This window comes from Vulpes lagopus, chromosome 9, assembly GCF_018345385.1.
Source record: "Vulpes lagopus strain Blue_001 chromosome 9, ASM1834538v1, whole genome shotgun sequence".
NCBI lineage: Eukaryota > Metazoa > Chordata > Mammalia > Carnivora > Canidae > Vulpes > Vulpes lagopus.
Genome location: NC_054832.1, coordinates 24,974,166 through 24,988,079, shown reverse-complemented (window position 1 = coordinate 24,988,079; position 13,914 = coordinate 24,974,166). Strand labels below are relative to the sequence as shown.

At 32.8% G+C, this 13,914-nt stretch overlaps 1 protein-coding gene across 3 annotated transcripts in view; it reads right to left on the bottom strand.

Annotated features, from left to right (window-relative positions):
* The window catches only part of CSMD3 (CUB and Sushi multiple domains 3), a 1,188,176-nt gene that overhangs the window by 913,729 nt on the left and 260,533 nt on the right, over nt 1-13,914 (bottom strand). For all 3 annotated transcript variants that reach the window (XM_041769740.1, XM_041769741.1, XM_041769742.1), the window contains exon 4: nt 142-336. In XM_041769740.1, coding sequence (XP_041625674.1) covers nt 142-336 — 195 coding nt within the window. The remainder of the gene's footprint in view (nt 1-141; nt 337-13,914) is intronic.

Below are 13,914 nucleotides of genomic sequence, written 5' to 3'. Positions count from 1 at the left end.
TCAAATTTTATAAAAGGAACAAGCATGAGGTGCCAAACATATTTTGCAAATATACTCTATGACTACAACTTACTTTTAAAACATTTTCATGTGTCAAACATTCAATCAGTAAAAAAAATAAATAAATATTTTTTTCTTTACCTCTGCATATGGGAACAGGAAAATCCCATGAGGCTGTATTAATTGAATTAGCTATACAGGTGAGTTGAGGGTGGCCATCAAGAATATATCCAGTTACACAGCTGTAGCGGATCTTGTCCCCAACGTCAAACCGTGTACCATATAATACACCTTTGGGTGGAACTCCTGGATTTCCACAAGAGCTACTCTGCAATTCTGTAAATAGGAGAGAAAAGGAGAATTTACAGTTATTTTAATACATTATTTTAATGTTTTAGATTTTAAAAATTATAGGTAGATACAGATATATCTCTTTTCCTTTCAACAAGTGTCACAATAAAAGGAAATGGCTTTCATTTCAACACATATAACACAGAAGAATGGGAAAGGGACCAAATTTTACCAAAAAGATATTAGGTTTCATTCTTTGTGTTAGAAAATTTTAAATATTTTATAGTATTTAATCTTTCTAGCAATTTTAAAAATCAACATTACTCATATTATACAGATAATAAAGTTAAGATTAATACCACTTACATGACTTCTTCAAAGTTACATTCTACTAACACAGTAATAAGCAAATCAAGTTTTATTAAAATGCTCCCATTACTTTCATGCATCTGCTTAACTCTGAATCAGAAACATTTCTCCAAAAACATACGTGTGCATTTTGGGTAAAAACTTTTTTTCCACTTAAATAAGAAAAATATAGTGCAGTGATGAAATGAAATATTTTTAAAGTTGGAGAGACTGGGCTAAAGTTCCCAATTTGTTTAACCTGAAAATACAATAATAAGAAGTACATAAAGTTGTGAAGTTTTAAATAGATCAATATATAAAGTACCCGGAAAATGCCTGATATGTTAGGGGATTTTATCTATTTCTTTATTTTATTAGTTTATATTTAAAAGTATGCAAGTATACAAATATAAGAGATTTTTATTTTTTTATTTATTTATTTTTTTAATTTTTATTTATTTATGATAGTCATACAGAGAGAGAGAGAGAGAGAGGCAGAGACACAGGCAGAGGGAGAAGCAGGCTCCATGCACCGGGAGCCCGACGTGGGATTCGATCCCAGGTCTCCAGGATCGCGCCCTGGGCCAAAGGCAGGCGCCAAACCGCTACGCCACCCAGGGATCCCATATAAGAGATTTTTAGAAATAATATTCATCTCAGAGGAAAAGTCTTGTTTCACTGTAAGTGAAAAGAAAGAAAATACATAGAAATAGTAAAACTTAAAGAAATTAATGAGGTTAAGAAAGATTTCTTTTTCCTGATATTATTTTCTAAATTTTTTATTACCTTTATATTATTTCATACTATAAATAATTGTCAAACAAATACTAATTAATGAATTACTGAGCTAAAAGGTATTCAAGTTTGAGTAGGCTACAGTTTAGTTAAGGGTATTATATAAATGGTAATTTCCTATTTTTTACAATTATGCCATGGTTACAGGAGTAATTTTATGGGAAGCTGGATAAGAGTATAGCGTAACTCTGTACTAATTTGACAATTTAACTGAAAGTCTGAAATTATTGCAAAATAAAAAGCTAAAAAACCACTGCAACACAAAAATGAAGTATGTTTCCATTTGGTCTTGATATTCATACCATTTATATAGTTAGTGAGTTCCATGTAATGTTATTTTATATTAAACCAAATACCTAAAAGCCACCATAATATGGAAAATATCAATGACAGTAAGTAAAAATATCTAAATAATATGTGGATGCAATTTTACAAAAGCAATGGCCATTTATAAATAAGAAGTGTATGCAGAGTTGAAATTTTGTATTTTTATTCGTAATAGGTTTGTAGTACTTTTAGGAGTGTTTACTAAGTGAACCTCATTTTTTCTGTATAAACTTTTCAATAATAGTGGGAAAAATCAGTGATAAATTTCAAATGAAGTCAGTTTAATCAGTGAAAAATGTATTGAAGATTTATAGACTTTTATGGGAATTTATACATTACATATATTAGAAATAAAGCATTCACTTTTAGTTTATGACAACTATTTTAGTCTAAAACCTGAAAAAAAAAGTAAAAAGAAATTTGACTAATGTTAATTAAATATCAATGGTTTCTCTAAATAACAGGCAATTTCCTTAAGCTTCCTCTGCATTAACAGTACAACAATAAGATCTGTAAAATATTTATCAGTAACCAAGGTTTTAATGATCTCTAATATTTCACTTTACTATTTTTCCAAGGCATATGGTATAAGTTCACTTTCAGCAAAATATGAAACAAAGTTATTGTCTGTGAATTTTGAGTAATTCTTTAAAATGCTTTTGAAAAATACAGTTTTTCTTGAAATAGGTTCTTTTTTAAAATTCATTTGATTGAACGATGAGATGTTTGCTGCAAGAGATGGTGAGGTTAATAAGTTTTGATAAAATGAATAAGCATTCAATCTCTTAAATATAGTAATAACAAAGGAAATTCTCTTAATGAAACTACCACTTGTGGCCTTAGAATTGATCCACTCCTTTCTCTCTCACCTCCTAAAAAATAATTAAGGTCAGGACTTCAATTATCATAAAGTTCTATATCTAGGAGAAAAAGCAGTTTCTAAATTATTTCACAGGAAGCAGTTAGGTGGAAGGATGAAGGGAAAGAGAGAAGCAAGCTCTAAATAGTTCTCAGATTTAACTTTGATTTAAATGAACAAATAAACATTACCCAGAACAAAGTACCTGAAGCAAAAATGGAAAACACCGGAAGTAAGTTAATGAATGAATCACAGCCCTGGTTGGAATCTTAATACATTAACTATTCTATTGCCTGACTTGTAGCTGAATTATTTCTAAGTCAACAGACAGATAAGAAGTTAGGCTGTTTCAAAATAAAACTCAAAAAAGAAAATTCTAAAACATATCTGGTTCTCACCTTCAGGAATTTCCTACTTTCAATTGCCCTTGTTTTTTGACTTTCATAAATAAGAACTACTCATTCTCTGTAGACTTAGTAATCTCATGAAGACAGGAAGATGTTTCACACTCAAGTTTACGAGATCCCAATTCTATAGCCACTGCTCATGGATTCTATTTTTTGTCCTCTCCCAACCATTTAATTTGGGACTTCTCCCTAAGCTATGTGCATTTTAAGACAAAACAGCCAAGGATGTGATATTAACTGAAAGAATTATAACCCACCACCAAAAAATGCTATATTCTGATTCACTTTTTAGTCTTGATTTTTAAAAAATAAATAGTGCTTCATATTTGAACTTTTTAAATTAACTTGTTAATTAATATGAGAGTCTGGAACTAGCTAAGTGCGACTAATTTTTAGACATTGTTTCTACCAGCTATCAAGAGTTTGAATTGCAGGGGAAAGTGAAGACACAGTCTGCCATATTTAGTAAAAGCAGCTTATAAACTAATCATTGCTATACATGGTATTTACAATAACTGGTGATTTTATTATAAAATCATTCTTAAGGGAAATAGAGATTTAAACAATAAAGAACTTTCATATTAATTCCCCAAATGTACCCACAAGATAACAACACCATGCTTGCTTATCACTTTACTGTGCTTCTGAAGTAAATAATTACATCTAAAAAGCAGAATTGCCAGACTCAGTTACCTTCTATCACCAACAGATGACACTAAAATAAGGATTGGAAAGTTTTGGTTATTAAAATAAAACAATTATATAAGTGACATAGTCTCATCTGATATTCCATAAGGCAAAGATTAAAATGGGATTGGAGTGTTCTGGAGAGAATACTTTAAAGTTATTTTCATGATACTATTATTTGGGCACTGATCAATTTCTTTAAATGCAAAAAATAAATATATAAAATTCCTTATATACTGCAGTTTTGTTTGAATGTATTATTGGTATCTGGGCCATGAGATTGTGTTTGTGGATAAAACAGAAGTACTCAAGAGTGAGTAGTAAATCAAGAAGGTTACTGGAAAACTAGTCTGAAGACTTTACACTCAAAAAATGTTTCTGAAAATGTCAGAGACTTTATATAAGTTTACTGCTCTGTCCAAATGATTGAGTCAAATTAAAATTCATCTGTTTTTTTCTAGAAATATGTCTTTATTTTTTACCCTCTCTTCACAGAGATATTGAAATTATCAGCAGATAATGTGAAAGCAACATAAACCATACTAAACTGTGTGGGATTATTGATAAAACAAAAAATTCCTGGAGGAAGATCTGAGATAAATAAAAATCCAAATGGAGGCTGGGATTTATTGACAGTCCTCTATATTAGTTGAAAGGAAGCATACCTATAAATTACTTAGTAACTAATTTATTCATCAGAACTTCTTGGAGGTTATCATTAGCATTGGTGCTCTGTGATGTGACCAGTTAAAGCAACACCACCTTCCTCACCTTCTAAGAGTTTATAAATTGAAAAAGTTAATAACCTTAATTGTTGAGATCAGCTGTGAGTCATCCTTTCTTTCTAGGCACTTAAGCATTCATATTCCCACTTACATCTCACAAATTACCCAACACCATATATGATTTTCCCTGTTGTACAGAAAGGGAAATAGACACAGATAAAGTAACATTCCCAAAGTCACCCAACTAATAGATAGATTTGTAGTTCTAGCCTAGATGTTTCTAACATTAAAAAAAAGAAGAAACCTTAGATTATTTCACAACTGCATGTTGTTGCCATGAAAAAAAAGATATTCATTTCACAAGTGTTTATTAAAAAGCTAATATGGACAGTACTGTGGGATATAGTTTTGCAAATGACAGACATGGCCCTGCCCTCATGGAATTTATCAACTTGGTGTTGACCAAGTCAATAAGTAGTTCCATAGCATTAATTATAATATGACAAGGGGGATAAAGGAAACATAAGGCTATAATGAAAGTATATAATTGAGAAAACTTAGTCTTAATTAAGAAGAGGTCTGGAAAGAATTTTCTGATAAATTCAAATTTAAATTGAGATCTGAAATAGGATAAAGAGTGATTTGTTTTTGTTTTTTTTTTTTTTTTTTTTTTTTTTTTTTATGATAGTCATACAGAGAGAGAGAGAGAGAGAGAGAGGCAGAGACACAGGCAGAGGGAGAAGCAGGCTCCATGCACCGGGAGCCTGACGTGGGATTCGATCCCGGGTGTCCAGGATCGCGCCCTGGGCCAAAGGCAGGCGCCAAACCGCTGCGCCACCCAGGGATCCCTAAAGAGTGATTTGGATTAAAAAAAAAGAGGGTTTAGTAGGTTCAAAATTTAGAAATGTAAGAATCAAAGTACTATAATAGTTACTAGATTTGGCAAAGTTTTATGAGCATGGTAGGGCACAAACTGAATTACGAAAAATATTCCAAAAGGGTTGGCCAAAGACAGGTTCATGTAGTGAATACATAACGTATGCATAGGTTCGTGATTGGAAAAAGAAGCTGTGTCATTAAATGTTTTTTGAAGGAGATACTATAAGCTCTAGAGAAGGGAATGATTCAGAGTGAATAACTGAAATCTAAATGTACAATAAGCAGAGATTTTCATAAGTGTGTATGATATATGTTTTGTGAATTTACTAATTGAATAGTAATTCAATCTTAAAACTGATTAATTGGTGGATATGATTATGAAAACTAATATTAAAAAGATGAGTAGCAAGAATACTATATGCATACTATATTTACATAAGAATATCAACTTTACAAGGCTGTTAATATGACTATATAAAACAATATATATGTTGAGCAAGCATGCAATACATGCAGATATTATTATTAGCTCAACAAGTTGTAGGTTTATTTTTATTATAATCAATTTTGCATTTGAGACATCTAAATTAGGTGTGATTAAATTATGACCTATTAGAGGTAGGGCCATGTCTTCATTAAATGCTATTAGATCATTCCTGATGTCTTAAAAATTAGTCAAAAAATAGTACTTTAGTCAAAGGTAAAATTCAATTACTCCTCTCTAGGACATAAATGAAATTCAAGGTGTAACTCTACACCTGATAGAATATTTGGACAACCAAATTCAAAAAACTTCCTTATGGGTTTCATTGATTCATTAATTCTTTCATCTATTAGTTGGTATCATATGTGAAGCATTATCCCAGGCACAGCGATTATAAAAAGGTATGTGAAAAAATAAAAATAGGTAAATAAAAAGGTATGTGATGTATTGCATCCTAACAAAGTTCAGATACGTTAAAAAATAAAACAAAGTTTCAAATACTTTTGAAAAAAATTGAATCCTGAAAAAGAGTGTATATCAAGGACTAAGAGAGTTTTTATCACATTTTCTTAGAGAAATTCAGTAAAACTCTACTAAGCAATTTAGAAAAGGAGGAGTGATTTATACTAATAAACATTTTACAATAACCTTAGCTTTTTAAAAATCCCCAATTTGTTAGGAGCACATGAATAATTGTGAAAGGCAAGATAGTTAGCAAAATATCAAGAAGAAAACCTGACCTTGAAAATTGGAATGAAAACCAAATGAAAGGATAACGGATACCATGACTACAGAACTGCATAATTATTCAGTCAAATAGATGAAGCATGATCCTGCTGAGATCAATTAACAATGCTTTAAAACACTGTAAAATTATATCTACTAAGGGAAGTAAAATCAAGTTGTTTGTACTTCTTACAGAAAATTAATCTCAGGATTTTATTTCCCAGATGATTAAAAATAATTTAGGGGAACATAATATCAAGTTGAACCACCTAGTACCTCTCATCCTGAGACTTCAAAGTACTTAACCAACTAATACATTTTCCAACTTTTTTAGTGGTACAAAATATTCTTTTATTAAGGATACTAAACTATTACATTCACATAGGATATAAATGGTATCATTTGAGAATTCACTTGGAGACTGGATGAGCAAGAATTTTGTGGATATTCTGATCAGCTATTAAATCTCTCTTGTTTCCCATGGACTTTTACTTCAGTATATATGACTCAATGATACATTTTTTTTTTTTAATTTGCTTCCTCACTAGACTGTGAGCATCTTGAGAATAAGGGCTCCAATTCATCTCTATGCATTAAGAACTCAGTACATTTTGTGGTATGCTGTTGACAAGCAACAAAGGATTGCTCAGTTCACTGAGTTTTTTTGCTAATAGAAAAACATTAAAGATGATCATCACAGTTTGTAGGAGTAAATGTTTAAAGACAAAATAGAGTGGAACCACTAGACTAGAAGAGAGCTGTAGGCACATCATGACCTAAACTTGGGTCATGATGAGCTCTGGGCCACAGGGCCTGCCTGTGATTTTATAGGTCAAATTATATAATTGTGCCATCTAAATATGTATTTTTAAATGAAAATTCATTAACTTCAGTAAGCCACTTCTTAAGCATGAACCTAGTTCCTAAGCTGCTGGTCATTGCCACAGTCTTCACTGGAATGCTGGAATGGAATGAACACTAGGCCATGCACCATTGTAAAAGTTATCTAGAAGCTTCAAAAAGGTTCAGATTTGGCCATGAGTGAAGAACATTGTAAAAGTTATCTAGAAGCTTCAAAAAGGTTCAGATTTGGCAATCAAAAGGATGAATGCTCATTATTGAATGCTCTTACCATTATTATTTTAACTTAATGAAAAGGATTCAAACTATTGGTTGCAGGGGGAGAATTGAGAATAAGCCAACACTGTCTCAGTTCATCTGTCTAAGAAGAAAATAGATTACTGCATTGATCTGGCTGTGGTGAAGGGAGAATGCACACAGATTATAATGCATTTTAAACAGCAGCAGAAGAAAAATCTATTGTCATTATTTTTTTAATTAAAGTAAATCACTGGATGGGCTAATTATAATTCCAAGGGAAGGAAGTGTGAAGCAGTAAAACAGTGTAAAACCAAACACACAAAAATCTATGTTATCTAGGTAACACCATTCTGTTTTGATATTGGTGTACAGGTCCCACAGGTAACAGAGGTAAAAGCTTTTAGAGTCAGATCAAGATTAATGGTCAGATACAATGAAGAAAATTCATTGCACAATATTCAAGACTACCAGTTGCTGGATGTGTACTTTGGATCTGTGAATAAGAGGCAATTAATATTCTTTCAATTTCAAATATCTGTGCTCCTTTTTTTTGACAAAACAAATTTTACCACTTAAACTAAACTTATGAAAAGCAATACTATATTTTTATTTTGTAAAATAACTACCAACACATTAAAATAGATGGGTGGAAAGGTCATGATAAATTTTTTAAATTATGATTATTTAAACCTAGCTAGAGCCTGTGTAGCTACCAGAATTTTAACAAAGCAAAGAAAATAAAAATGTAGAATGGAAGGATATTAGCACCATTCTCAGTTTAAAGTTTCTAAAAATGGAATACTGTGTCTGTATGAGTAGCATTTGATAACTTGATTCAGAATAATAGAAAAATATGAATAGACTCTCCACTCCTCTGACAGAATTGGGACAAGTATGTGTATTAAGACTTTTGGGTAATTTGTATCTTTAAAAAGATATGTTAAGCTGATTATGGATAATTTACTAGATTACATATTCATCCAATATGAGTGAGAGATGCCACTGTGTTTCATCAATTAATCAATCACCAAATAATTACTGAAGCTTGAAGTATAAATGTCAAAGAGATATAAAAAATAGAACACTTTCTGCTCTTTTGGAACTTATAACTCAATTAGAAACATAAAACATGTATAGTATGACCTTCTGGCAATTAAATAATAAAATAGACTCCATAGCTGAATTTTTAAAAGTTACCTATTATATATTTATAAAAAAGGAATAATATTGTATGAACTAAAGGTGAGAACTTTAGTTGAAGAGGGGTCAAGAGAAAAGTCAAATCATATGAATAAATGCAAGGAAGAGAAATGCACAAGATATGGTCAAGGGTTATATGCAAAATAAATGGCCAAAGTAGAATAGTATACCTACGATGAAACAGAATGAAATTTTAGAAATGAATCTTAGGGTCACACTTTGGAGAGCCTTTAAGTTAGATGTCTTAGGGTCAATGTTATGCTAATGCAGCCCCAAAGGCCCTATAATAAAATAGCTAAAATAGACAGCAGTTATTCCTCTATGTGACTCTTCAACTGGTCTAGGCTAGGAGGGATCAGACTATGCCCTCAGATCTTCAGGGACTCAAGATTTCTTCCATTTTGCTGCTCTATCACTCTCCTGGGCTTTGTTTGTAAACTTCGTAGAATTGGATTTCCAGAAACATTGAATTCCAGGCTACCTTAAATTCAAACAGAGGGTACCAGGAGAAAGAAACGACCCTCCCTTTCCTTTACTTCTGGCAAAGTCTCTTCTCATCACTGCACCCTATTCAAATTCCAGAGTTTCTGGGTAAAGCACAGCCTAACCCCCCACTCCCCCCTCAATTAAAGCCAATGTTTCCCATGGATCAGTACCTGTTAGAGCAGAAAAGGATAGTCAAAATAAAAATCTCTATGTGGATAAGAGAAGTAGAGGAAATATTCCACAGTCAATGGTCATGAAAATAAATAGAACATATTAGAGAGACGTTATGAAGATCCTCCTACCCTGAAAGACCCTGGTACTGTTCTTGAAAAGGTACTCCTTTGTCCTGTGTCCTCTGCTGTCCCCTGGCATTTCCTGTTGAGAAATGCCACTTGTCCAATTGTCTGTTGCAAAATTTGAAGTGGGTATGGGACAGCAGGCTATCCTTAAGAGTATATAGAGCATATATCTTACATCTGCTAATGCAGGTTTTGTACTTGAAAATTGCCTTAAGAATTGAACAAAGGGATTTAAAGATGACTTTTAGGATTTCCTGACTAAAATTCCCTCCAAAAAACTTAAGAACTGGCTTGTTTCTAGTTATTTTCATGTGCCAGTGAACACTCTCCCCCCTTTCCCAACCTGTTTTACATCTCTCTCATTCTCTTTTTAATTGAGACTACCTGGAGTAATCTGAAGTAATAAGCTTGCAACATTATTCATCTCATCTTTGCCCAAGGGCTGCCCTCCATCCTTTGACTAAAAACTTAATAAGAGACTCTGATAAACCTTCTTATCCCCTGCTGTACAAAAGCAGCTGGCTTTTGCAACCCAAAAGTCACCAAAATTTTAGACTCTGTTCTTTCCATCTCTCTTTAAACTGGCCAACATATGCCTGAGCTCTTGCCTGTGCTGTAAAACACTGCCAAAGGCAGCCAGGAATAGACACCGGCCTTAACAACTTTACTTTCATTCTTTTTAACTGGAGCCTTGGTTCTCTGCCTTCCACATTGTCACAGCAACTACTTCACCACTCTTGCCATAACACAGAAAAGTCACCAGCTGTGCAGTTCATAATGCTTCCTCACTGCTCTTCCTGACCAAAAAAACAGTAACACATGTTGTAGGCTTTTAACACACCACTTCCAGTACAAATATTTCATCAGTGCCAGACACAAAAACCATTTTTTAAAGCATAAAGGGAGTTAATATTTTTCTAGGAATGGGTTGTAGGCTGGACCTCTTGATTCATACAGAATTAGCCCAATAAGGGGACTGCTACCTTGAAGCCACTGGAATTAAGTTTACCTGGAGTCACTGCCACCTCACTACCAACTTCTAAACAGCAGAAGGTGACTGTTTTAGTTTTTGTTTTTCCCATAGAAGCTGGATAATGTTGGAGAGTGATGTAAAATTTCAATATGGATAAAGAAACTCACAGTGAGAATCTGCAGGAAGGCTGCCTATGCCTAAATTCAGTGTTTCATTCTCACACAAACTGCATATCCTTGGTGGAACATAATTCATATTCACTATAAGGAAGTCTCAGAAATGTGTTCTTTTTTTCCTGACATTGTCCTTTTTTTCCCAAAGATTATTTATTTATTTATTTATTTATTTATTTATTTATTTAGAGACAAAGAGAGAGAGAGTATGAGGGAGAGCAAATACACAAGCCAGGGGAGGAGCAGAGAGAAAGGGACAAGCAGACTCCACACTGAGCTCAGAGCTGGAGAGCCTCCATCTCACAACCCTGAGATCATGACCTGAGCCAAAACCAAGAGTTGAATGCTCAACCAATTGAGCTACCCAGGCACTCCTTTGTCCTGACATTTTCAATTAGAGAATGAAGTAGAGATTGACAGAATTTTTATGATCATTGTACCTCATTTTTAGGTATCTCTCCTGTTGGAGATTTTATAGGTTAATGTACCTCCATATAATCCTGTCAACTTGGCTTACAGACAAAAGTCCCATTTCCCACTCGATGGTCAAATCCTCCACAATCATGCCTGTTTACATTTCTTCAAAATCTGCCTATGCTCAACTTCTCTATTTCAGATAAATATTCACTGCTCCCTCCAATATATCATATGTATTCTTGCTTCACAGGTTTGTGTACATTTGTAATAGCTCCTATTTCTTCTCTGTCTGTACAAATGTTTCTATCCTTATACACCTAAACCATTTTCTACCTTCTCTATAAAGATTTATAAACTCTTTAGTCCATGTTGATCCCATTTGCTCTGGAACCTAAATTTTTATTTTCTATTATTTTCCTTGATCACTTATTTTAATGTCTTAAAAGATTTCATTTTACCTCTGTTTTCCTTTTTAATTCAACAATGTTCTCTATCTTCTAATGTGTAAACATTATGTACTCAATTGATTGGTCACCATAATCAAGGCAGATTATGTTTTTAAAGTGCATCTTCAAAACCACTAAGTCTAATTTGGACATACTTGGTTAAAGAACTAGCTTAACTCAAAAAGCTAGAGTTAGGAAAATATGATGTGTCCAAATTATTTGAAATTCCTTTGGAAATTCAATTCCTTTTGAGAAAAAAATCCTGAGTCCCATATTGATGAAAAATTTGAGACAACAATCTTTGTATTGGCAGGATTGATGGAGAATTGGAAACTAGGGCCTTGAGAGTTTCTCAGATGACAAGGAATACAAAGAATCCTGATTATTTTGTTCTTCCAAAGTAATGCTCAACTTTTCCTCCGTATACGAATAGCTCTGAAGCTGTGGAGGAAAACAAATAAATAAACAAATAAAGGGGCTTGTTCCAGTTATTTTGCATTCTTGCAGTTTACCTTATCATCAGAAAATGAAGTATAGTGAAAAAATGCTCTAGGAATGAAATCAAATAAACCTGGCTCTGAATCCTATCTGTGTCATTTACTAGTGTGTGGCCAGAGAGGCTTTTAATACTTCAGTTTCCTCTTTGGTATGATAGGCATTACTGAAATTTATTCGAGCTACTTAAGCAAATTAATAGGAACTCACTATGATTTTAACTATGAGATTCTCGATAGCACTACATTTTAACTTTCATTTAATGGTCACTTATTTCATACTGAAAGGATTTGCACATGAACTCATTCTCCTCAGAAAATATGTGTTTATGAGGCTTGAGTTCATTGAATGTGTCTGATTTCATTCTATTCAAACCACATCACATTTAACAATGGCAAAGGTTTCCCAACAATGCATTTACATTGTTATTCAGTTCATTTATCTTCACTGAGATCTTAACATTTAGAATGTATTTTACCTTTTTAAGCACTGACATCTACTAATCATGCTAACTAGTTTTGTTACTGGTTATAGCTCATGGTATAGCACAATAGAAATTGCTTCAAAAGAGCTATGAAAAACTAATTGAAACCAATTATGACAATTATCTCTCTGTTCAATTGCTTGCACTAGACTCTTCCCTCATACCATACTGTCAGACTGTAGACAATTTTCCCTGATGTGACCTATCCAATTGCATTTCAGGCTTTATTCAGTGAGCATGCATACTTCTGATTAAAATTAATAGGAGCTATGCATGGTTTGAGTGAGGACTGGAGTTATTAGGATTGTAATGTGAATATAAGTGAAAATTAAGTATCATTGGACCTTCTTATTTTAATTAAGTACCCAAACACTCTTAATCAAGCATATAATTAAATTTAAGGGGAAGTGCATTGTGTGCTAATTGCCATTGATTATTAATAATATGCTTATTTATGCATGCAAACTCTATAATGGCATATATCTCCAAACTGTTTCTGAATGACAATAACTGAATTCTGCATAATGAAACTATTAATGAAATGGAGTTTTACAAGAAATGTCAGATGAGAAAATAGTGCAGATTTCAGAACTCTTCTTTCTTAACTTTTCCTTTTGAAAAATTAGAATATATCACATGAACTCACGCCAAAGATCAACCATAAAATGGAACTGCTGTTTTCTCCATTTATGTTTTGTTTTGGGGGACAATATATGTTTTGAGGATAACTGGTTAAAACATTTATGTTTTAATCAAATAATCTAAGTAATCCAAGTCAAATAAATTAATCCTTCAACTTTTAATTTTTTTTCATTTTGCTATTATACACATTTAAAAATGGTTTTTATTGTATGATTTAATTTTTTCATGTATTGATTTATTCACTTACTATCTAATGGTGATATGTTTATTAAGCAGTTTCTGTGTGCTGCACGTAGGTCTAGGAACTGGGGATACAACAGTAAGCAATGTATACCCCTTCCCTCATAGAGCTTGTGAGCTAAACTTATGAGTAGATGTTAGAGAGGGGACACAGAGAGTAGTAAATAAAAATTTTGGACTATTATTAGATAATAAACGTTAATGAGAAATATAAAGCAAGGAAAGGAAATTAGAAGTTTGGTAGAAGAGGTAGGAAGAAGTTTTAGCTAAGGGAGATTTTACTGAGATGGTGACACTTGAGTTCAGATATGACTGGATGAGGAGCTAGTCATAAGGATATTTGGGAAGGAAATACTCCAGGAAAAGGAACTGCAAATGCAAAGACCCTGATGTAACCTACTTTGTAGATCTTCATGGAATAATAAGAATC